The 26,495-nt window shown below is 34.3% G+C and overlaps 1 protein-coding gene across 3 annotated transcripts in view; it reads right to left on the bottom strand.

The window, feature by feature from the left end:
• Positions 1-26,495, bottom strand: part of EEA1 (early endosome antigen 1) — a 119,420-nt gene that overhangs the window by 18,906 nt on the left and 74,019 nt on the right. For all 3 annotated transcript variants that reach the window (XM_044228845.1, XM_044228846.1, XM_044228847.1), the window contains 8 exons: positions 20,502-20,705; positions 17,835-18,035; positions 16,671-16,784; positions 15,318-15,473; positions 13,446-13,585; positions 8,249-8,579; positions 6,642-6,743; positions 4,218-4,412 (listed from right to left, as the gene is read on the bottom strand). In XM_044228845.1, the coding sequence (XP_044084780.1) occupies positions 4,218-4,412; positions 6,642-6,743; positions 8,249-8,579; positions 13,446-13,585; positions 15,318-15,473; positions 16,671-16,784; positions 17,835-18,035; positions 20,502-20,705 (1,443 nt within the window). The remainder of the gene's footprint in view (positions 1-4,217; positions 4,413-6,641; positions 6,744-8,248; positions 8,580-13,445; positions 13,586-15,317; positions 15,474-16,670; positions 16,785-17,834; positions 18,036-20,501; positions 20,706-26,495) is intronic.

Genomic DNA, 26,495 nt, shown 5'->3' with positions numbered 1-26,495 from the left:
ACAACGTGGAGGTTCCTCAAAATGTTGAAAACAGAACTACCCTATGACCCAGCAATAGCGCTACTGGGTATTTACCCTAAAGATACAAATGTAGTAATCTGAAGGGGCATGTGCACCCGAATGTTTATAGCAGCAATGTCTACAATAGCCAAACCATGGAAAGAACCTAGATGTCCATCAACAGATGAATGGATAAAGAAGATGTGGTATATATACACAATGGAATACTATGCAGCCATCCAAAGAAATGAAATCTTGCCATTTGTGATGACGTGGATGGAACTAGAGGGTATCATGCTTAGCGAAATAAGTCAAGTGGGGAAAAACAACTATCATATGGTCTCCCTGATATGAGGAAGTGGAGATGCAACATGGAAGAATAAATGAAACAAGATGGGATTGGGAGGGAGAAAAACCATAAGTGACTCTTAATCTCACAAACCATACTGAGGGTTGCTGGGGGGCAGAAGGTCAGGAGAAGGCGGGTGGGGTTATGGACATTGGAAAGGGTATGTGCTATGGTGAGTGCTGTGAAGTGTGTAAACCTGGTGATTCACAGACCTGTACCCCTGGGGATAAAAATATATTATATGTTTATAAAAAAAATTAAAAATTAAAAAAAAAAGACACAATTCTCCAACTTTGAGGAACTCAAATATATTAGTGGGGAATTAAAAAAAAAAGGATCAATGCAACAGTTTGATAATTGTTTTAATAGAAGTAAACCCAAACTTCCAAAGCAGAATACAGGAGGGTCAGTTATTTACAATTCACCTTTCACAAACTGACCAGTTTTCGCTCTAAAATGGGTCTGATCACATTCCTCCCTTCTTAAAAATCTTTAATACTCCAATATTAAAATTTTATAGTGGAAACAATGACAATATCTACTGTAATCTGACTTCATCCAGTTCTGTTGCCTTATCCCTCCCCTCACTTCTCCATTCACCATGCACTCCAACAGCTCATGTTCTATAACAATATTTTCTAAGTCTTAGAAATATTGCTAATATTGTTTTAACTCCTGAAACGTCTAATTTACTTTTTTAAACTTTCAAAATTATAATCATCTCCAAAAGCCCAATTAAAATGCTAACTCCCTAGAAAGCCAGTCAAAATTTCCATTAAGTTCTATTTTTTCATATTTCTGTTTAAGTTCTTATTTCATTCTCCCTTATACATTATTTTTTTTCTTTATATACCTACATCCTCAAATTATAAGCTCCTTGAGAGTTGGGGGCCCTATCCTGTTTATTCTGTATTCCCACAACAGATTTCAAATAAAGTTGGTGCAGGGGCCACTGACTTACTTCCAAGATCCTACTTGCAGGATCCTTGATCAGTGGTTCCCAAACAATCATATATATCCAAAATGTGTGTGTGTGTGTGTGATATAAGTGCATACACATATCTATATCCATTTAAACATTATATTTGTTTTTCCTGTTTCATTGTGGGCCAGTGACTGTCACAGACCATCACCGAAGAGTTGACCATGCACATCGACACACTTAGATCACAGTTTGCTATACTTCCATATAATAGCCAACAAGTATTTTATTTCTATATTGCACTGGGCACAGTACTGCATATTTTAACCTTTTTCTCAATCTTTACAACTCTACAACTCCATTTTATTTAGCTCAGAAAGATGACTCCCCCATGACCATAAACCTAAAGTGTATCACATGAAATTTAAATTCAGATCTGCCTAGCTCCAAAATTTATCCTGCTTTCCATGTTACAGTGCTCCTCAACAAAACCAAATTATACTTGCCTTTCAATGATTCTCTAGTTACTCTAAATTCAAAGTCTAATTCTGATTTTGACTAATTTTGATTTGACTAACCTGGGAGGCTTAGTCAGTTAAGCGTCTGCCTTTGGCTCAGGTTATTATCCCAAGGTCCTGGGATCAAGCCCTGCATCAGGCTCCCCACTTAGTGGAGAGTGTGCTTCTGCTTCTGCTTCTGCCCCCCCCCCCTCCACTCAGGTTCTCTCTCTGGCTCTCACTCTCTCTCTCAAATAAATAAAATATTTTTTTAAAAATGTAATTTATAGCAACTGGTTATCCACCAACAATCCCCAAAATACTATCCTTCCCAAGTTTAAAAAGTATGCTCCTTATCTTAGCATCCATATACTAACATAAATTAAGTAGAGCCATTTCTGAATGTTTGTGCCCTCCTCAAAAGTCCATGTTGAAGCCTAAATCCACAATGTGATGGTACTTGGAGGTGGGACCTTTAGGAGGCCATTAGGTCATGGGGGTACAGCCCTCATGAATCAGTAATTAGGGATTAGTATCCATAGAAGAAGAAACATAAGAGATGTAATCTCTCTCTCAGCCATATGAAGATACAGCAAAAAAGCATCTGTCTAGGGGCGCCTGGGTGGCTCAGTGGGTTAAGCCTCTGCCTTCAGCTCAGGTCATGATCTCAGGATCCTGGGATAGACCTCCATATTGGGCTCTCTGCTCACCAGGGAAGCCTGCTTCCCCTTCTCTCTCTGCCTACTTATGATCTCTCTCTCTCTGTCAAGTAAATAAAATCTTTTAAAAAAAGAAGTTATACTTAAAAAAAAAGAAAGAAAGAAAAAGAAAGCATCTGTCTATAAGCCAGGAAATGGATCCTTACCGGACACCAAATATGCCTGTGTCTATATTTTTTATTTATTTTTTTGTCCTTATATTGGACTTCCCAGCCTACAGAACTGTGAGAAATAAACAGTTACTGTTTAAGCCACCAAGTCTATGGTATTTTGTTATAGCAATCCAAACTAAGACAACTACCAATAAAAACATTTCCTTTAAAATCTCATAATTCTTTTAAGATCTCATAATACTTTTTTTTAAGATCTCATAATTCTTAAGATGTCTAATAAATTCATGCAAAGTATGGTCAATATACATTAATCATAAATCTAAAATAAATCCTATTGAAACTAATAATTTAATTAAGAAGAAAATGTGCTAAAATAGTTGGGCTTTTTTTTTTTTTAATTTATGAAACTATTATGCTATAAAAATGAAGATCTGGGGAATACCTGGTTATGGGGACAATAAATTTGGGGGAAAATAATTACTTCAAGATATCAAAGCATACAACAGAATATGTATTGTGATAATTACATCCTACCTTGAGATTATATAGAACACCAAAAATGCAAATTTGTCTACTCTTGAGTTATTAGAAAATTGCTCTTTTGTAAAGTGACACAGTTATAGTTATACAGTGGTCAACATAAAATACCTAATTGAAAGGTTAAATTTTTTTCTCTAGTACTGTGATAACTAACTCTTAATGACATATTTTGATTGTTCTACATAAAAGAGATTTCACTTCTCAGGACATCTGGGTGGCTCGGTCAGTTAAGCACCTGACTCTTAATTCTGGCTCAGGTCAAGCTCTCAGTGCTGTGAGACAGGGTTATGTGATGGAGTCCACAGCAGGCTCCATGCTCAGTGGGGAATCTGCTTGAGATTCTTTCCCTCTGCCCCTCTCCCGAACACCCCCACCCCACTCTTTCACACACACAAACACACACACACACACACACTCACTCTCTCTTTCTCTAGTAAATCAGTAAATCTTTAAAAAAAAAATATTTCACTTCTCTCTTCTCTGTTGACCAAATGACATGCAACAGTAGTGAAAGTTCTTTTTGTTCAAATATTAAGTACAATCCATTTGTCAACCTGTACAGACAAGTATTAAAATATATTTAATAAAAAATAGATGCTTAATAATAAATTAAAATCAGTTAGAAATGAAAACCATTAAGATGTAACTTAGAATATCAGACAATTATAACTATATGAAACCTACACTCCTGAATTTCTTTAATACATACCATTTTGTGGTTTTTGTTCTTATCTTCCCTTAATATGGATCATTTATTTTTAAAATCCTTTAAAATTTTCTAATGCCCTAGAAATGTATAAATTATTCCCATAACATTAAGTGTTATATTAGTGTATAAAAAGGTAATTTTATGTCTATCAGATGATTAATTTTAAGTAAAGATTATCTAAAAACATGGTTAGTGAATGGAAATCCAGACTTATATATTTAATTACATAATTAAAATACTTAGAAAAATTACTTAGAAGAATTTTGAGCATATAAATTTTTGTTTGTTGCAACTCATCTGTGTTATCACATTATCTTAACTGCAAAGATTTTCTTCCCATAAAAAGTAAACAAATACCATATTACTACCTTCTGTGAAATAGCAATTTTAACTTCTCCTTGGAGTGCATCAATTTGCTTTTTCTTCTGTTCAGTCAATTGCTTTAGCTCATTTATGTTCCCCTGAAGTTGCTGTTCTTCTTTTTCCTTTTGTTTTAAAGTATTCTGGGCCTGTACAACTTGTCCCTGCACTGAATTGAGTTCCACTTTCAAATGATGAGAAGTCTAAAAGAAAATAAAATCTGTTTAGCATTCATCATTCAAGCAAGACACATTTACTGGGTACCTTCTACATGCCAGGCACAACTCTAGGTAGAAAGTACTAAGTCTGGCGGCCACAGGTGTTAAGTAGTAAGCCAAAAAATAAAAAATTAAAAAAATAATAAAAAATAAAAACAAAAATCCCTGCCATCAAACAGAGTTCATAACTGATACTATTCACTATTAGATAACATGCTGGATTAATCTTTAATATTTGCTTAATCTTACCTTCCTTTCTATCTTATAAATATGTGTTTGGGTAGAGCTTGTAAATGAGCTAGACTAGTATTACCTTGTATCACAGAAAACAGGAATATTAGTATCAATCTTTGGACTGCTGGAATGTCTACTGTCTTTCAAGAATAGTCTCAAAAGGGATGCCTGGGTGGCTCAGTTAGTTAAGCAGCTGCCTTCGGCTCAGGTCATGATCCCAGCGTCTGGGGATCGAGTCCCACCTCAGGCTCCTTGCTCGGCAGGGAGCCTGCTTCTCCCTCTGCCTCTGCCTGCCATTCTGTCTGCCTGTGCTTGCTCTCTCCCTCTCTCTCTCTGATAAATAAATAAAATCTTTAAAAAAAAAAAAAAAAGAATAGTCTCAAAATACTAACTTAGCCCACTGGCCATGGTTAATCAGAAAAAAATAGCTCCATATTTACTCTGACAGAACTAAAATCATTTTTGGCAAATATGTTTAGGATCTGTCTGATGACATTAAACTATCCCATGCAATAGTTTCCTCGTTTAGAGATCTGGGGTATGTTGTGCTACTACCATGTTTTTATAATCTACTACGATATATTTCTGCTCAAAATATAGAAGTCACACTGAGGTTCTTCTGTGGCCAACGTGAACTACAATGATCTCCAGTCCTTCCAGCCAAAGTCATGTTTTCATGTTTTATGCATATTTCATTATGAACCTAACTTGAGCAGTTGACCATATTCAAAGTTACTTCTGAAAAGTTTCACTACTACATATGGTTGCTTCAGCATATCTCCAACTTTTATGTAAAACAGGAGTCAGGCAGTAAAACAATGATGATGATTATAATATGATAACCAATGATAAAATGACAGCTAACATCTGAGCATTTATTTTATTCTGTTATAATGGTTCCAAACAATATATTAACCCAATTTTCTCCTAACATAATCCTACAGCATAGATTCTCTTATTAGCCCCATTTTACTGCTGAGGAAATGGGAGCATGGAGAGATTAAGTAATCTGCCTATAACAAGGCAAGACAGCATACCTAGCAAATAGCACAGTCAGGATATAAATCTGGACAATGGATTCAGAGCTCGAGCACTAAGCCCATAATTTTGCCACTTAATGACTGGCATCTAAAACACAAGTGGTCTCCTTTCAAGCAACAACCAGACTACAGTCACATTAAGGACTTCCCAAGACTAGATTTTGTTGCTTTATCAAATCAGATCTCTATAGAAACACTACATGCCTGGACTGTTAGAGGTAGGTCTTCAGAGAATAACAACTATATATTATACCCATTTATTTACTCATTTGCTTGTTTATTTTAGATGGAGAGTAATAAAAGCATTAACCACAGAAAATCTGTTGTTATGCAACGTTAACATTCCATTAAATATACATGTCCATGAAATAAAGGGCTGTTAAAATATTATTTCTATGGAGGTGAACCATGAGAGACTATGGACTCTGAAAAACAATCTGAGGGGTTTGAAGTGGCAGGGGGGTGGGAGGTTGGGGTACCAGGTGGTGGGTATTATAGAGGGCACGGATTGCATGGAGCACTGGGTGTGGTGAAAAAATAATGAATACTGTTTTTCTGAAAATAAATAAATTGGAAAAAAAATATATTATTTCTATGGAAAGCCTATCAAGGTATTTTTCTCAATCATAATAATGTTCCTTAATCTAAATTATCTAGTTATAACTCTATAGTAAATTAGCCCAATTAACTTTATTAATTGTAATCCTTTATTTTGGGTCTTTTATTATAAGCTAGTTTAAATCTTTTTAGCAGCAGGTAGAATATAAATGACAATTTTAAACTATTTTTTTGTGATCCATCACATTACAGAGACATAAACCTCCTATTTTTTTGTGATCCATCACATTACAGAGACATAAACCTCCTCCAGTGTGAAATTTTGAAAATACAGACCTTATTATTCTTCACATATTTTACATTACAGAAAAAAAAATCTTACCTGCTTCTCTTTTTCGAGTGACTTTTTCAGTTCACTCTGTTCTTTAAGTGCATTCTCCATCTGTACTTGAAGCTGATGCTTTAATTCTTTGCAAGTTTTTTCCTAAAAAATATAAAAACTACATTATACAGAAGATATCTGTAGTAAGTTTAAGAAGTTTGGTTTATATGCTTAGTAAGATCCACACATGGAAATACACTAGAATCACTGATGGGTTAGCATGGGATAGAATCATCCATTTGAGTTATAAAACAACCAAAGATTAGAGCAATAAAGGTAGACAGATGGAAAAAGGTTAAAAGCTTCTATCATCAACCAGCAGGAGAACACTTTGGAAACCACATTTTTAGGTCACACAATTAATTACAATTAATTAACTTGTCATGCCATTTTAAAAGTAGAATAACAAAAGAGGCGCCTGGCTGGTTCAGTTGGCAGAGACTGCGACTCCTGATCTCAGGGTCCTGAGTTTGAGCCCCTGTTGGGCGTGGAGCTACTTTTTTAAAAAAGCTCGTAAAAGCAGAATGACAATCGTCAAGAAAATGGAAAAAAGGAAATTTTTGTAAAATGTATTAAACAATAAATAAAACAATAAAGAATAATCACATATTATATATATATGATTTGTACTACATATATATTTATATATACCATATATAAATATATTTAAATTCTTATAAATAAAGAATAATCACAACTTAAGAGGGAAAATGTACAGATAGGAGATGTTTTCTCCAAACAGAAAGGAACATAAAAGTAACATGCTAATATTATATATTTTTTGTGCTACTGAACATTTTCACTGACCTTCATATTGCTACAGGCTGTTAGAGATGTTATTCTGGATTAAAATCTTTCTTTCTTTCTTTCTTTCTTTTTTTCAGATTTATTTATTTATATGAGAGAGAGAGAGAGAAAGAGTATGCATGAGCAGGGGAAGGGCAGAGGGAGAGAAACTCAAGCAGACTCCACACTGAGCCAGACACAGGGCTTGATTCCAGGACCTTGAGATCATGACCTGAGCCAAAAACAGGAATCAGATGCTTAACCAACTAAGCCACCCAGGCATCCTATGGGTTAAAATATCTCTGAGAATACATCCCCCATTTAGCATTTTCTGAAACTGTGTGACTTTTATTTCATATAGTTTAAAAATGTTTTATGGTAACTCTGAAGACATGACATTATCTAGAGTTGTAGAACATTTAGAACAACTTGGAAAGTTTATAATACCAGAATTAAAAGTCATCAAGATCCTCTGATTTTTTCTGTTTTTTTTTTTTTTTTTCAGGCAAGAGAATAATGCTTGAACCAGCAGCTACATTCTCTATGAAAATGTCTTGAGGCAGCACTCTCTCCCAAACCCAACATCATACCAACAATAGACAAAAACTGTATATTCAACTAAAAGTTTCCTTGGCCTCTGGAAATTTTACACACAAACACCAATATCTTTTTCTCAGGTTAAGAAATCCCAATTCCTTTTCTCAAAAGAATTACTTGAAATCATTTAAATGTGGGATAAAAAGTCAACAGTGGGTTAAGCAGAAAAACCAGTACATTTTAGATAAAAATTACTTCTACCTAAGTAAACATAAACAACTAACCAAATCTAATATAGCAGCTTTTCCTTTCTGATTTTCCTTTTCAAATTCACTTTTGGAGTTCTTCAAAGAATCAGAAACTTTTGATAGATTCTCTTTTGTTGCAGAAAGCTCTGTCATTAGAGTTTCTTTCTCCATCTTCACTTTTTGTAATTCTGCTGCTGCTGTTTGAATTTTGTTATTTAATTCCTTGTGCTGCATCTTTGTATCCTGACTTAAATTTTCAATTTCTTGTTTAAGGATTTTTTTTTCTTCCTCTTGCTTAGTAAGCGTTTGTTTAATATTTTCAAGGGCTTCAGATTTTTTCTGAAGATCCAACTTCATACTGGATACTCTAAATATATAAGAAACAAATTTTTAAATTAATGCATAATTTACAGTTCCTAATTTAGCATTAAAAATTAATAATTATTATTTTAAATTAATAATTGAGTTTTAAAACTTTCTTGTGTAGCTCAGAAGTAAAAATAATAATTTAATGTCATAAAACAACACAACTGAAAACACCTTAAATCTGATCTGATCATCTGACAGATAAAGATAATTTTCTTTAAGTCAAATCCAGTCTCATCTATTGCAATGGATGTCCCCCCAAACTGTACATATATCTGACCCTCAAGTCTACAACAGCCAGAAAAGGTTTTCCATGTACCTTAAAGAACCTATTCATTGTGTTAGCCCCCATGCATACAGAGCACTTTGCCGCTTACCTTGAAAACATAAAACTCATTATGTATTTTCTAGATATTAAACTTTAAAATAATTAATGTAGGAAAAAATAAAGTAAAAAAAGAAATATTGCACTTCAAACAGAAAGAAAGACAAAAGATTTATTTTAATTCTAGACCCTAGCAGATTATACAAAAGACTTGTTATCATTTGTGCCTTAAATGTAAGTTTTCTACACCTAAATGAATAAAGAAATGAAGAATACAAGAATACAAGAATAAAGAAATGAAAATACAGCTTTAAGAAAGTTAAAAACTTTTACTGTTTTGACAAAGTGAAATTATGCACCAAAAAATCCCACATATTAAAGATCAACCATTTTTAAAGTGAAAATAAAACCAGATGCAAAGTAACATTTCTTGAGTGCATACTATTTCTGATGTACTTTATAATAGTATAAATTTAATAATATATTAAAGAGAGGTTGCTAAAAGATGTACTAGCCACATATTTGAAGTTGGGTATATATACAATACCAGAATTATATATAAATTTGGAAATTTTTCAACTTTTAGTCCCAGAAATTTACTTTTATACATTCTGTAAGTGGCTTGAAAAGTGCATTCATAGGATACTGTACCTCACTGATTTTCAAAGGTCTAAATAGAAAGGTCATTATCTTTTTCATATAGCTACAATTCCTATCAAGCAACCCTAAAATTAGGACTTGATATATATCTCTATGATACTTAACTTTCCCATAAATAATTATTATAAAATCATAAGATTATGTGAAAGAAGGAAAAACAGAAATAAAGTCTTTCATTGTCACGTAAAACTTTAATTTTAAAAAGGGCACTAAAGGAAGTAATAAATAAACCTTCAATCATAGTTGGAAACAACACCTTTTTCTCAAAATTGAGAAAACAACCAAAGGTCGGGGGAAGGCAAGGATATAGAAGGTTAAACATTATCTGGAGTGAATATATCAAGAGAACAAAAAGTATAGAATAAGAAACCTACTCAATCGTATTTTAATAGAGTTGTCTGGTGACAGATGGTAACTACCATTATGGTGAGCATAGAAGAAAATATAGAGGTCTTGAATCACTTTTTTGTACAGCTGAAACTAAAGTAACATTGTGTATCAACCATATTCAAACAAACAACAACAAAAAACCCTATTTTTTAAAACACTATCAACCACCTTGACTAACTAAAACTTAGAACACTTACCAACAGAGAATATACCTATGTGCACATGGAAAAATTAACCAAGGTAAACCATACACTGGGCAATAAATAAGGCAGTTTTTTTTTTTAATTTTTATTTATTTATTTATTTGACAGACAGAGAGAGATCACAAGTAGGCAGAGAGGCAGGCAGAGAGTGAGGGGGGAAGCAGGCTCCCCACTGAGCAGAGAGCCCAATGTGGGGCTCGATCCCAGGACCCTGAGATCATGACCCAAGCCGAAGGCAGAGGCCTAAACCACTGAGCCACCCAGGCGCCCCTAAATAAGACAGTTTTAAAAGTCCAAATTTTACAGAGCATGTTCTCTGTTCACAATGGAATTAAATTAAAAGTTAGTAACAACTATCTAGAAAAGCTCCAAATATCTGGAAAGTAAACAACATACTTCTAAATACTCCATGTATCGGGCTCCTGGGTGGCTCAGTTGATCAAGCAACTGCCTTTACCTCGGGTCATCATCTTGGAGTCCTGGGATCAAGTCCCACATCCGGCTCCCTGCTCAGCAGGGAGTCTGCTTCTCCCTCTGACCTCTCCCCTCTCATGCTCTCTCTCTCTCGAATAAATAAAATAAAACAAATCTTTAAAATAAATGTATAAATAAAGAGGGGTGCCTGAGTGGCTCAGTGGGTTAAAGCCTCTGCCTTCGGCTCAGGTCATGGTCCCAGGGTCCTGGGATCGAGCCCCACATTGGGCTCTGTGCTCAACAGGGAGCCTGCTTCCCCCTCTCTCTCTGTCTCCCTCTCTGTCTATTTGTGATCTCTCTCTGTCAAATAAATAAATAAAATCTCTAAAAAAAAATAAAATAAATTTATAAACAAAGAAATAAAGAAATACTCCTTGTATCAAAGAAAAAGATCACAAAGGATATTCTGGTAATGAAAATACATTGTAAGATGAGAGCTGGAAGGAGCGCTGGAAGCACAGATGTAAGAGGGCCTTGAAAAAGGGGAAACCTTGCCCTGTTTTTTGGGCTGAGACCTGGAATCAGGGGTAAGGTTTAGTGAAACGCTAGATGTGTTTACCCAGCCCTTTTTTCATAGTTGGTACAGTAGAAATGCAAGATATTACATTAAAATGTTTCCATAAAGTATATAGGCAAAAAAAGACTTTGGTATTAAAAGGTTTTCCTACTTCAATATCATTGCCTCTGCATGAGTTCTGAACCATGAGATTAGAACATGGAGTAGAAATGGGCCCATTTACTTTGAACCCATTAGAAATGGAAAGAACCTTTGTGCCCACAGGGGCCTTGGGAAGAAGAACAAGAACCAGCTCAGAGTTGATCTTCATGGACTGACGATTGGGTTCCAAAAGAGACAAATTACTCAGTGGGTGATATAAGAGATTATACATGCTCCCCAAACTATGATGTTAACAGTGGGAAGGAACACCATTTAAGGTATATAATGCACCTCTACACCCTCAAATTCAAAGTATCAGGACTTACTTCACTATATGTGAAAACACCAAGAAATTTTCTCATCACTCCCAAACAAGGGCAAAATCACAAAGGTGTCAAACAACTTAATTATCATCAATCTGACGAATTTTATTTCATTTCCCTGAGGGGTACCTCTCCAGGCTCTCAGTTTCCATCTTTATTACTGAGAGTCAAAAAACCTTCATACCCTTGACACAGATCAAGTCTGTCAACTCAGTCGGAGAGGTCTATTTGGCATTTAAAGGTAAAGTCTACTGAAATGTGACTGGTCACAACCCCTCCCTTGAAAAAATCCAGATAAATGGAATGGAACTGATTTTTTCCATCAAAATTCTGGTGAGTTATGTGTCCACTGCAGATTTTATGGTAAGACCCAATGGAAGCATCAACATCAAGAACAAGCTAAGAAAGAGACTAATTCTACCTTAGAAGTGAACAAAAGATGCCCCATCTCAGCACTTTTATGAATATATGAGGTATGACTGGAGGCAGATACCCACTCTGCCACTAAGGACATTCGAAATTTCTTCTATCAATTCATCTTTTAGATCCTAATATCTTCTAAACTAATTCACCCTTATACTCAGAGCTATCATAAATAGGCCCATTAAGCACTTAGTACAAATGGGAAAAGACAATCTTCCTCAAGGTAATTTATTCCATCTGTTAAAAATTGTCATACTAAACTGATTTTACTGGACTACGACATGTAATTACCATCTGCAGAAACCTGGCAAAATACGAAGAGGATGAGTAACTATGAAAATGCTTCCCTTCCTCTCTCTCTGCCTGCCTCTCTGCCTACTTGCGATCTCTGTCTGTCAAATAAGTAAATAAAATTTTTACAAGAAAATGGTACAGCCATTTTGGGAAAAGGTTTGGCAGTTTTTCGTACAGTTAAACATATATCTGCCCCACCAACACCCTGAACTTTCACAAAAATGCTTATTTAAGAATACTGATAGCATCTTTACTCTTAACAGGCAAAAACTGCAAACAACCAAAAAAATACCACCCAAAAAAGATAAACAAATTGGAATATATTCATTCAGTGGAAGAATATTTATTCAACTACATGGATGAATTTAAAAAATAGTATGTTAAGTGAAAAAAAGGCAGTTATAAAAAAGAACATACTGCATAATTTAATTTCAAAAACACATAACAGCAATCTATGGAGACTGAAATTGGAACTGTCTTGTCTACAAGGTATTGACTAGGACACCTGAGAAAACTCCACGGGTAATAAAAATGTTGTGGGGGAAGGGGGTGCATTTTATTACACAGAGTATATACTTACTAAAACTCAAATTGTACATGTAAGATCTGTGCATTTAATGGTATACAAATTTTACTTCAATAATTTTTAAAAAGGTACACTGATTCTAGGGTTTCCCTTGTGCTCATTAATATGTTACGATACATCACAAAGCTAAAACAGATCATTTCTTATAAGAAAGTATACATTCCCTACTTGATATAGTCTCTCAACGTAGAAGCCCATTTGCTTCTTGGCTGATATTAGAAATACTCCTCTATTTGTTACTTTTACATTTATTTATTCAAATCAATGAATAACTCAAAACAATTGCTTTCACTCAGATAAATGAGTACCATACTACTGTTGACAAGAGACCGGATGACCCAGATTTTCAGTCCTTTCTAGTGAAGCTAAATTTAACCCTATTATGATGGCTTTATTTTTCATTCATTGATATAAACAGAGTTTATAGAATCAACATAAACATAAAATAAATCTTTAAGCCCTGCAATAGCAAAATTGAAAGCATAATATTTTAATAATTTATAATCCCTCCCTTAAAGTAGTTTAGCTTACATTTCTTTCTCCATTTCAAGTTGTTTACTCAATTCTGTGGCTCTAAGCTCTAAATCTGTATTCAGCTGTCTTTGCAGTTGTAGATCCTGCAAAGCTTGTTCCTTGCTTCCTTTAACTTCAAGAGTATCCACTTCTAGTTTCTATGGAAGAAATATGATAGAGTAACCATTTTAATGTCAATAATTATCCATCTATTATTAAATATAACATTTTTGTTTATACTTAAATTGGTGTTGACATAACACACAACAATAACCATAAAATATTTATGTTATAATAAAAAACATTTTCCATTCTGAAGCCATTACTGAATAAAGGAACTATTTATTTTGGAATCTTTCAAAGGAACTACCACAGACTTTATAAATGACAGGCAGTCACTAAGTATCTACCTTTAAAAATTAACTCTAAAAGAGAGAATAAAGTTAAAATAATTATGTCTATTACTTGAAAAAAAGTTTTAACTCAAGTGTGAAAAGACAAGATAACAGGTTCACATGTGGGTCTACTTAAAATATATTATCCTTTATAGCAGTGAACAACACTGATATAATTGTAAATATTCATTCAAAACTAAAATGGAGTTATCATGTCATCCTTCTTGTTACATTTGTTGACCCTAAATATAAAGTCAATTGAATTCTTGGTTTAAAGATTCTTGTTCTTTATTGCATAGTTTCTGTCTCATACACATACATATCATACATATAACTGTGTATACTTTTACAAATTTACAAAATCAAGCTGTTGAGTGTAAAGTTTAAGTATCAATGAGCAATACATTTTCTTATATAGTTGTAATAATTTTGTACCCTAAGTATTTTATAAACCAATCTAGGTACTGTGGCTCTTATTCAACACTTACACTGGATATTCTGTAACAAATAACTAAATAAAACACATGAAATACTTCCTAAAATAATTACCAAATGTTAAAGATCTGATAATCACAAGAGACACTACTTGTTATAAGTAACTGTTTGTAAAAGATATCAAAGAGAATCCTCATTAGATGCTTTTCAATAAGATGGTCTCTCTGTTCTTTTCAAACATTACAAAAAGTAATTTGTCATTATTATTATCACTGGCCATAAAAAAAAAGAAAAAGAAACCCATAAACAGATTTGTATACATACAACAATCTTCCATGTTGTATTGGTGTTGATATACACATATATATTCAATAGGTCTACAGAAGTGTTTCATCTGATTGTGAAGGTATAGCATAATACACACACACACACACACACACAAACATAAATTTGAGAAATATTTGTTTAATTGATAGTAGATCCCATTTAAAGGACAAAGGACTCACGTCAAATCCTCTTCTGATAGGTCTAGTCATTTAACCCCTTTAGTAAATCAACATTTTCACTTGGAATTGTGTTAAAGTAAGAAGAAATTTACCATAAAATAAACTTATTATCAAACTAAAAACAAAATGCAAAGGGTATAAATGTAAAGTTTAAAGAAGGAAGAAGTCTGTCATATGTATATATATTGGAATAAGGAAGTAAGGAGATGAGAATGATGGAACGCAAGACGCTTCATAACAACAACAACAGAATGATAAGTTCCTTATAATTACAGAGTAGATTCCTGGTTCATTGTTTCTTTGAAATAGTTACACCTTACAAAGGAAACCACTATACATGTTAAAACTGCTATTTGTAAAAGCCACCCATTAATGAAGAAATAAAATTAAAGATGGAATTCAAAATTAAGACCTGAAAAATTATATGTAATTTCATGTTTTATACGACAACTTCACCCTTGTTTGCAAACTTAAGATCCTCCATTCCTTCTATGTTATCAGTTTCCATTACTATAGCAGAAAATATAGGTTAATTCAGTATCTTTTATACTAACCTTAATTTGACCTTCTAATTCTTCATTTTTTTGTTCTAAAGAGAGGTGTTTCTCCTTATATTCTTTAAGGTGACTTTCCAGCTGACTGCAATGTTCTTGCTTATCCTGCAACTTTGCAGTGACCTGATCCAACTGAGTAGTGATCTTATTTAACTCCTGTAAGAAAAGTACAATTGAAGAAAACTTTGTAAAGTTTACTTTATTGTATGCCTAAATGTTTCATCAAAGTAAAATTGAAAATTCTAATTTTATTTAAGAAACTATTGTAGTAAGACTAGAAAGAAGTCTAATGATGAATCAGAGGTTATATTTACCAGTACAAAGGACCTGAACTGAGACTGTACACAGCATGAGATACTAAGTTTATATGCATAATCGCTCAATAACTTTTTCTAGAAGAGTTATTTTAGGAGCCAAAAGATACAACAGAATATTAAATAGGCCAATTATAAAATAACACTTTTATATTATAATTGTTTTCAACGTTCAAGATGCCATTTCAAAAAATAACATTTAAAAACAGTGACCACATCTATGAACTTGTTCATTTGTAGATTCTAAAAGCACTGAAAGAACAAAATACAAATTACTAGTAAATCCACCACCCACAAATAACCACTAATAATGTTTTGATAAGTTTCCTTTTAATCTTTTCTGTGTATACCAATCTTTTGATTTGTACTTTTAAAATTGGAAGAGAACCTCACTTTACATACTGTTTTATTATAATCTTTAACATAACAATGCATCATCAAATCGTGGTATTATTTTCTAAAATATTGTATTTGCATAAATTTCCATTTTGTTTAATCTAGACCACTTTTTAGCCAAATGTCCTATTTTAGATTCTTAGATTGCTACTAAACTTTTTTGCATTTTTATTAACAGAAATGCAAATAGCATTCTAAAAACTATGATTATTCCCTTAGGATAAAGAACTAAAAGTGAGTTAAAAAATGAATCCCAGAGTTCTTGAAATATGTTGCCAAACAGCTTTCCCTATGACCATTAAAAGGTTAAACTAACATATACAATCACCAGCAACGTATAAAGGTGGCTTATTCTTCTACACTATCTCCAAAACTTCCAGTGTTACAACACACACATCATACCTCGATAAGGTCATATTCTGTTACTGTCTTAATTTACAACTGATTCTTAATGAACCTCAACATTTGCTAACATACTGTTGATCATTTTTTTTATAGGTTCTGAATTCAGGAAGAAATCAAAGGGAATAAGCAAGTTAATCATGACATTAATAAAACTGAGTATCATTTTTATACATGTTTGCAATTAATTCATCTACCAAAACATTAGGTTATTGAATGAAACTGCATCAGGTTCCCTCACCTGCTGTTTATCTTGTAATGCATTTTGGGCTGTGTCCAAATGATTCTGAAGATCTGCTCTCTGAGCAGTTTTTGCTGCTTCTGCTGATAGCAGTAATTCAGTTTTCGCTTTAATCTGTAGCAAAATCGACCAGTCATTTAATTTGTAGTTAGTTCTCGATTTCCCAGTGCTTGAACATACATGGCTTTTGTCACTAAATTATTTTTAAAATTAAGTCCTTCGGCAAAAAACATAAGGATTAAGACATTGAAAAGTAAGTATATTATTATCCCCCAAACAGGAACGTGTAGGAGAAAAAACTCCTAATAATGTTTGGATAAATGATGAAGTTTATCATGATATACATGATGATATATATGGCCCTACATGACACCAAAATACTTCTCCCTCTCTCATATTAGACATCCAAATATTGGGTTATCATATAACTCATATAACAAATAATTATATTTTGAATATGAAGAAATGTGTATCCTCTTCCTCCAAGTTAATAACTAAGCCTGTTATACTATTCTATATTGCTTATTTTCAATAGAATTATTTTCCTAAAATAAAGAAAATTAAGGTTTAGAAATATTTTGATTACTTTCTTTCTATAGTATAGGATAAGAAACCAACAATGAGAATGGAAAAAGAAATCTGTTTTAATTACCATCCCATCATTAATTCATTGAACAGGCATCTATATTGGCCTCTGAAAGAATGTATACTAAAAATATATAACGCTACATATATAAAAGTATTTTTTTAAATCAAACCTTTAAAGTAAAATCTAAAAAATCAAAGTCAAAAAGTATTTAACATAGAAATCTAATGGTATAATATCAAATGACTTTGAACTTAGAAACAACAAGGATTTCATAGAAAAAAAGAAAAGCAAAAAAATCTAGCGGTTTCAGAAGGTAGGGTTTGCCAGAAGAGATAAAGAAAAAAAAAGGCAAACATGAAAGCTCAATAAACTGTCTAGATACAACCTTTATTTAATTCCTATTCCCACCATTTTTCCATTAATAAACAAGGCAGAGAGAGGGAGAGAGTAGTGGGGGACAGGGGGAGACAGAAAGAGAGACACAAGGAGAAAGAAACAATTTATTAACATTTGATGGTCTAAAATAGGTATTTTATTCAGACAAACTCACATTAAATTGAATAATTCAATATTACCTGTATGTCAAGCTGGGAAACCTTCTCCTTGCTCTCATTTAATTGACTAGTCAATTCACTGACACTAGTTTCTAAAGAAAGAACACGGTCTTGTGCAGCTCTAAGATGTGCCTTCTGCTCTTGCACTTGGTCATGCAAATTCTCCTGGGCTTGTTTATGGCTTTCTGACTGATTCTTCAGCTTCTCTGTGAGTTGAGTTACCTATCATACAAGCAAGACTCTAATTATGAAGATCACAAATGATATAATAAGAGCTTAAAAAAAAACGTAAGGCCCATGAGAATATTAAAGTGCTCTATGATAGGTTATCTCATATTTTCTTCAAGAAAATTTATTCACATCTTTCCAAAAATAAGCAATTTCTCAAAACTATAAGAAAACAACAATTCAGATTCCTATTATTTTTAAAACCATCTCTACTGAGCTATAATTTACATGAAATAAAATTCACCCAATTTAATTGCACAGCTTGAGATTTGATCAATTACACACTCATTTAACTACTGCCATAATCAGATGGAGAACATTTCAATTACCCCAAAAGCTTTACTCATGCCTCTTTGCAGTCTGTACCCTCCACTCATCTCTAGCCCCAGACAATCACTGGTCTAAGTAATAAGAGTTCCTTATATATTCTGAATATTTCTGAATTGTCAGGTATATGTACTGCAAATATTTTCTCCCAGTCTGTGCCTCAGCTCTTATTTTTGTAATAACACCTTTTGAAAAGCAAACATTTCAATTTAGATGAAATCCAATTCATTTGATGTTTCTTTGGTGTACCTTGCTTAGAGCTCACTGAGGTTTCTGAATATATGGATTCATGTTTTTAATCAATCTGAAACTTGTTTCAGCCATTATTTCAATAACTATTTTCTCCTCCCCACCCTTTCACATCAATTACATGTATGCTAGATTACATGATACTGTTCCATAGTCACTAAAGCAGAGTTTTTTGGTTTTTGGTCTTTTGAAGGGTTTTTTCAGCCCAGACTTCTTTTCCCTCTGTGGTTCATTTTGGACAGTTTCAATTGCCTTGTCTTAATGTTCACTACTGCACTTTCTACTTGGTTAATTTATTAAGCCCACATATGTATGTGTATATATTTATATTTATATATGAAACTAATAAACATATGAAGTTCCATTTAATTCTTTATCATTTTCACTTCTATTTCCATTATTATAGTTTTTCCTTTATAGTAATAAGCATATTTAAGAGTCATATATGTCTTCTTCTTTGAATGTCTAGTAATTTTTTATATTTATGATAATAAGTCTTTATTTTGTTGTCTTCTTTCAGAAATGTTTAGTTAACATACCTGTGACCCAACTGGATCATTTTGAGGCTTCTTTTTATGCTTTGTTAGGTCAGGTATACGCTAGCTTTTACCCTAGGGCTAGTTTAGCTTTATCCTAAGATCTGACATTTCCAGGGTTTCTACTAAATGTCCCCAAAGCATTGAACCACCTCTTTATTCTCTTCCTGGATTTGAACATCTCCCAGCCCTGACCATTTTTCCGTTTGCAGCTTCCTAATGATTGTTCACTGCCTGGCCTCATGAAGCCCCACCACAAGAATGGAAAGTTTAGCAGTCAGCTAAAGGCTCAAGTGGATCCCATATACAGATTTCTGGGGCTGCTTCTCTCCACTGTTCCCCACTCTCCGATATTCTGCCCCACAAGTATCAGGTGCCTCAACTTTTCTGAACTTCAATTTCTCACTCCTTAGTTCAGTGAAACCACTGTGCTTTCCTTGGATTCCCCCAACCTGCACCGCAGTCTGGAAGATGTCTCCCAGTCAAAAGCTGGAATGATCAAAAGGTTCACTTCCCTTGCTTCTCTTCTCTCAGGAATCAAAGCCCTGCACTGCTTGTTATACAGTATCTGAAAACGGTGGTTTTACACATTTTTTTCTACTGGTCTAGTCATTTATGGTGAAAGGACTAAAGACATATCAGTTACTCCAACATGATAGGAAGCAAAGTACATAGATTTACTTTTATTCTTTTAAAATTAGAATTAGTAAAGTGGCATTACCTATTGATATTTTATTTTAACATTTTCTCATTTACATAATTATAACTCTCTTATTAGACTTCTCTTCAAAAAAAGCAACTATAAATTCTATATAAGCAACTATCAAAATTATCATTAGCTCCGTATTCCAAAGACATATCATGACCAAAATATAAGTAACTAGTAAGCCCACATATTAACTAATAAATAGTAACAACTAACTTGATTAGTACTTTCAGTTTATAAATATGTTTTATAATAAATATGTTCAGTTTATAAATACTCAGTTTATAAATACTCATTCTTTTTTCAAAATATCACAAAATATCATGAAGCAAGAATGCATTATTAATAACATCTCTACTTTTCTAATGAGCTGACAAAGTAAAATGATTTATTTGTGGTCACACAGGTAATACATTTTGTGCTGGGACAAGAACTGTGATTTCTTTGTCCAATTATGCTAACTTACTTTTACTATAATAGCAACCCATCTCTAAGGTAAATGAGATGGTAGTTGTCAAAAGAACATAATATTTAAAAAGTACTAATAATAACCAGAACGAAGAGTCATTTAAACAAAGCACTTAGTAAGATTTAGAAAGATAAAAATCAGTTTTAGAAATAGAATACGTTGGACATGCTTACTTGCTCCTGTAAGGTATGGTTTTTTTCTTGTAATTGGTTAAGAACAGCAGTCTCTCCTTCACCAGCCTGAATTTTTGCATAAAGATCTTCTCTTTCTTTTTCTAGTAAGGAAATATTTTCTTTACTTTTCTGTAATAAGGCTTCAAGGTTCTGGATCTTTTGGTCCTTATCACCAATTTGGCGTAGTACTTGTTCTAAATCATTCTGTAAAGAAGTGAAAACTACTAACTTAAGGATAGAGAACTTAAAAAGTTATTCTTCAAACAAAATGATTGATAATACATTTTGCAACTCAAACTCTTAGTCTTACATTTTTTTAATTTCTTATTACATTTAACATGGTAAATTTAAATACTAGAACTATATATTTAATAATATAAACCTATATTATTGATAATAAATTAGAATTTAATTCCTAAAAACAACCTTCAATTATTCACATTATTATTCTAACACTTGAACCTCACTGCCCACTACTCCTCTTCTTCTTCAATCCACTGCAGACTCTTGGGACTCTCCTTATTCCTTATCATACCAGGCACACCCACCGCCAGGCCTTTGCACTGTTTTTTCTGTCTGGAATACCTTTCTCACAAAGTCACATGGCTCATTTCCTCTCCTTCAAATGTTTGTTCAAATGTCACCTACTCAATCATGCCTACCCTAACCATTACATTTAAAACTGCAGCCTTTAGGGGCATGTGGGTGGCTCAGCTGGTTGAGCATTGGACTCCTGATTCTGGCTGAGACCAGACCTCAGGGTCATGAGACTCAGCCTGTCATTAATAATCTGCCTCAGCAGGGAGTCTGTCTCTTTCCTTCACCCTCTACCCCTCCTCCTACTGATGAGTACTCTCTCTGTTAGTAAAATAAAAAAATCTTTTAAAAAATTAAAATATAAAATAAAATTGCAGCCTTTCCCAATACTCCTTCTCCTGAATGTTTTTTTTTCCCTTTCCATAGCACTTAACTTTTAACACACTAATTACCTATTTTTCATGTTTATCAGTTTCCCTCCGCCCCCTCACTAGAATGCACGCTCCACAAATGTAAGGATTTTTGTCTGTTTTACTCATTGATGTATCCAAGCTCTCTAAGATATTTGTTGAATGAACAGAACAATAAAGGATTGCACTCTAACACACGTATACTCATGAAGGTTCACTTCAATACTCCAACAGGACTCCTCTATTGATACACATCAAGGGATCCCTCTTCTTTTACCAAGGGCCTAATGATACACAGAGCAGGGTGCATTAGCCCACATCCAGAACAATGCCCATTAATATTCTGGAGCTATCTCACCCACACACAGCCTTTGGCTCTGCCTCCATCATTCTAACACAGCCTGAGAGAACTTCTCCCTAAACCAGGCCCTAACCAGGCCCTCTGCAAACCTTACAATACCCCCACACTACTGGGCTCAGATCGAATCAGCAACCAGCTGGCACTCTCAACAATTTGCTCCAATACTGCACTATTTGAGATCACTTTCAAACATGTTTCTCCTTTAAGTTTCAATCACAAAATGATGAAAGGCAGCCTAACCTATCTGATCTCATTCTCTACTTCTGCCACTAATGACCCCTCTCTCCACATCCCACTCATCTTCTGGAACCACAGCTCCAGGACTAAGCTTTTTTCCAGAATAGTCACTCTATTTCCAAGTCAGAAGTGAAATTTGGTTCACCCTTTACAGATGCTGATTCCCCCTCAACACTCTCAGATATGTAAGAACCATTCTGCTGGGTAAGCAAGGGAGGCTGACTCCTTCCTGGTTTTTCACCCCCTAACTCTCACCATCATGTAAAAGCTTCATGGTGCTTTGGGGAGTATGTTATTCATTTATTCTATCCTCTATTCTGTTTTGCTATCATCTATAATTCCCTACATCATCCACTGAATACTTGAGACCTGACTTAGTTTTTCTCTCAATCCCAATTTCTGCCAATTTTCTGGGAAATACAAAATATACAAAGAATTAAGAGCACAGCCTCAACATTCATATCATCTTAATTCCTGGACCCTTACTCATTTTATTCAATCACTCACATGTAGGATCTTATAATCACTTGAAATTGTTCCAGATGATAAAAACTGTCCAACGACCCTATGACCACAACTTCCTGACCATCTTCCAATTTCATGACCTCATTTCTACTCTTCAATGCCAGACAGACACTGACCTCAATTTTCTTCTAGCATATATAGCTTATGCCTCATTTCTCTTCCTGAACCTAATATACAGATATGAACTAACCTTAACAATTCTCTCAACTATTCAACATTCTACTATTCCTTCCACCTTCAAATTCCCAACAGAACTACCAAAAAAAAGCCCAATCCTAGATCAATGTTGCAAACTGCTGACTTCACATCTACATTTCTAAGCACTGTGACAGCAAAATCCTAAACCTTCATAGACTACTGCCACTACAGAGTTCTAGAGCCCAACATCCATCACATACTCAGAAGCATCTTACCAATCCTTTCACTTGATTAAGGTTCTTACCCTCAAATATTTGCCTCAACAACTACTTAAAAGCTTCAGTATTCTCTCCAAATTCATAATATCTGTCTACTTTTCATTCAACTATTGCCATCTCCAACTTTATCCAAAAAAAGGGGGGGGGAGGGCAAATCTTCTGGGATGATGCACCTTGATTTTCCAACCCCATATCTATAAAGACAGATACTTTCTTTCCTCAACCTTCAAAGAATATTCTTCAAGGGAGGGTAAGTTCAAATTTACCACCACCCATTTTATCTGTTAATCTCATAGCTTTTCAGTAACTTATTATTTCTGTAACCTCTCCTTCAGTATCCTCAATTATTCCCTTTCTACCAGTCCCTTTGTCGTAGACTATAAACATGTTCAGGCATCTTTTGTTTTCAAAAACAATTCCCAGAACAAGCCCCACTCATCTCTGCCCAGTCTTTATACAATTCATTTTTAAATTCTAAAAAAGTAATTCAAGGGGCATCTGGGTGGCTCAGTGGTTAAGCGTCTGCCTCTAGCTCAGGTCATGATCCTAGGGTCCTGGGATCAGCCTGGCCTGAGTCAGGCTCCCTGCTCAGCAGGAAGCCTGCTTCTTCCTCTCCTTCTCCCCCTGCTTATGTTCCTACTCTCACTGCCTCTCTCTCTATCTCTGTCAGATAGATAGATAGATAAATGATCTTTTTAAAAAAATTAATTCAAATTTATTTTTCCAACTCCCACATCATTCACTCATCAAAACTCAGCCATCTCTATCATTTTATTGAAATTATGTTTAATAAGGTCACTAATTTATCCTTAAAATATACTTAAGAATATATATTTATAATATGTAATTACAGTTTAATATAATGGACATTTTTCACTTATCATACTTGGCATCCCTACTACATGTCCACATCTGAAGTTACTGATTACTCCCCACTTTTGACTCCCCCCCAATCTTTTGGATTCTACTCTGCAGGTTCTCCTTAATTACTTTGATTATTCTCTTTCTTTGGGCTGCTCTTCCTCCATTCTATGCCATTAAGTGCTAGTGTTTCCTAGAAGTCCTATGTTAGCAGTTATCTGTTCTCCTCACTACACTCCCTCCCTGGCTGATCACATCTATTCCAGTAATTGCATTTACCCTATATATAGTGATGTTTCTCACAGCTAATATATATAGCCTGGTTTCCTCCTCTAAGCTCTAAATAAATATATCCTATAGGTGCCTCAGCAATGTCCAAAACTGAACTCATCATACAGCCTGATGAAATGTCCATTTGTCTCATGCTGACTCACATATGTGATGACACCTCCATCTACTGTGTACCCAGTGTTATCCATCTGGACAAGATCCTCTTTCTCTCTCATTCCCTGCAACTATTAAGTCCTACTTATAAATGTCACACAAGACCTTCTATAAACTTAACTCATGTCTAATGCTCTGGCCTCTTCTCTAACTAAACTCTAAATTACACTTTAAGCTCCAGCAAAACCTAATAGTATAGTTCATATCAGCTTCGGTATCCTTGTCCTTTTAATTTCTACTTGGAATATACTTACTTTAATCATCTTCACGAACATAGAAACATCTATATACCCTTTGAACTCAAATGATCGCTTTTAATAAGTTTCTAATGACTGCTCTTTTCCAAACTCTGAGTTAGATAATTGCCCTTTGTGATGCCATAATAATTTTATATACATATATACACCTAGAATGACACTGATTACACTTCCTTTTTAGGAGTTTTAAGGACTTTTCATGTTTCTGAAGGAGAGACTGACTGGCCTCTTCAACATCCTTTTCTTCTTCTTCCCCAGGGAATGAGAATTTAACTAACTGGAAGTTTAGAATAAGGAACTAAAGCATGTTCAACTTAGCCCCTTGCTCTACCTTCAGGCTAAGAGACAACCTGCCTCTAAGACATTGAATGACTCATTTCCAGCTGTGACTGGATGAATAAATTTAACTCTGGGATACACATAAGAAAGCACATTTGGCTGCAGACCCATGTCAAATTCTTTACCTCAGTCTTATAGCTCTATTCCTTTGCTACTCTTTACAGTAAAACTCCTAGAGTTATCTATATTTATCGTATCAAACTCTCTCTTCCAATTTTCTCTTGAGCCCTTTCCATCAGGCTTTCCATACCTCCTTCTCTATCCAAGTTGCTCTTATCAATGTCATCAACGACCTCCATGTTGCCAAGCCCAATAGGACTCTCAGTCTTCATCTTGTTTGACCTCCATCCTTCTAACTACCCAGGCCAAACTTCTTGGAATCATCCACTTCTCTCTATACACCCCACATCAATCTATCATAGTCTATCATACATATGATAGAGGCTATCATACATAGCCTCTAACCAGTTCTCACTACCTGCGCTGCTTTCCACTCTGATCCAAGCCATGTATCATTTCTTATCTGGATCACCGTAGTAGTGTCTTAGCTAATTTCTTTGCTTATACTCATGTGTCCCCACAGTATACTCTCAATATAACAGCCAGAGCAATCCTGTAAAATTTTAAGTCAGATCATGTTACTCCTTTGCTCAGAATCCTTCAATGATTTCTCACATTACTCACAAGTAAAATCCTTAAATGATCTATGAAGCTTGACATGTTCTCATTCTCTGTGGTCTCCATGACTCTGTGCCCCTCTTACCCTTCTCACCACTCATACCACTCCAGCCACTGGCTTCCTGTTATTTCTTAGACATGTTCCTGCTTCAGGACCTTTTAATGTACTGATGCACTCTTTGATATCCACATGCCTCACACTCTCCTTTCTGTCGAGTCTTTCATCTTCTCAAAGAGGCCTTCCCTGCCAATCCTATCTAATATTGCAGTCCCACCTCCAGCCCCCCCAAATCTTTCCTACTCCCTATTCTTTTTCATCTCCATAGCACTTAACCATGAGAGCAGAGAGCTTTGTCTATTTCATTTGCTGCCACAGCCACAAAAATCACTTCCTTGGCTAAGAGTAGACATTAAAACACATTTGTTGACTGAATAAATGAAAAAACAAGTAAATGAGTACAATATTTTTATCTCTATCCACCTAACTCCCACCCCATTCTCCAAACTCAGAAGGGTAAGAGAGATGTATTACTTAACAGCCTCCTTTAAATTCCAACATTGTTTCTATGGGCACATCATTAGTTTGCCATTTTCTAGAAGGCAGGCACTGTGTCTTACTCATCTCTATATTTTCAGTGCTTACCACAGTGCCTGACATATAGTGCTCAATAATATTCAATGAATTAATCAAAGATTGAAGAAATAAATGAATGTCAAAGTCAAATTCATTTCATTTCAAATTCATTTCAAACACTTGGGCACCCTCTTCCCCTCACTGTAACAAAACGAAAATTTTACTCCTTTCAATCTTATAAGCTATACTATAGAATCTGTATAAATGTAATCCAACGACTTATATTTTTTATACCTATAATTCCAGTGGTCACATGATAGCTACCATGGTAGATAGTAGGAAAAGAAATGACCAA

This window comes from Neovison vison, chromosome 12, assembly GCF_020171115.1.
Source record: "Neovison vison isolate M4711 chromosome 12, ASM_NN_V1, whole genome shotgun sequence".
NCBI lineage: Eukaryota > Metazoa > Chordata > Mammalia > Carnivora > Mustelidae > Neogale > Neogale vison.
This window is presented reverse-complemented; position numbering and strand designations above follow the sequence as displayed.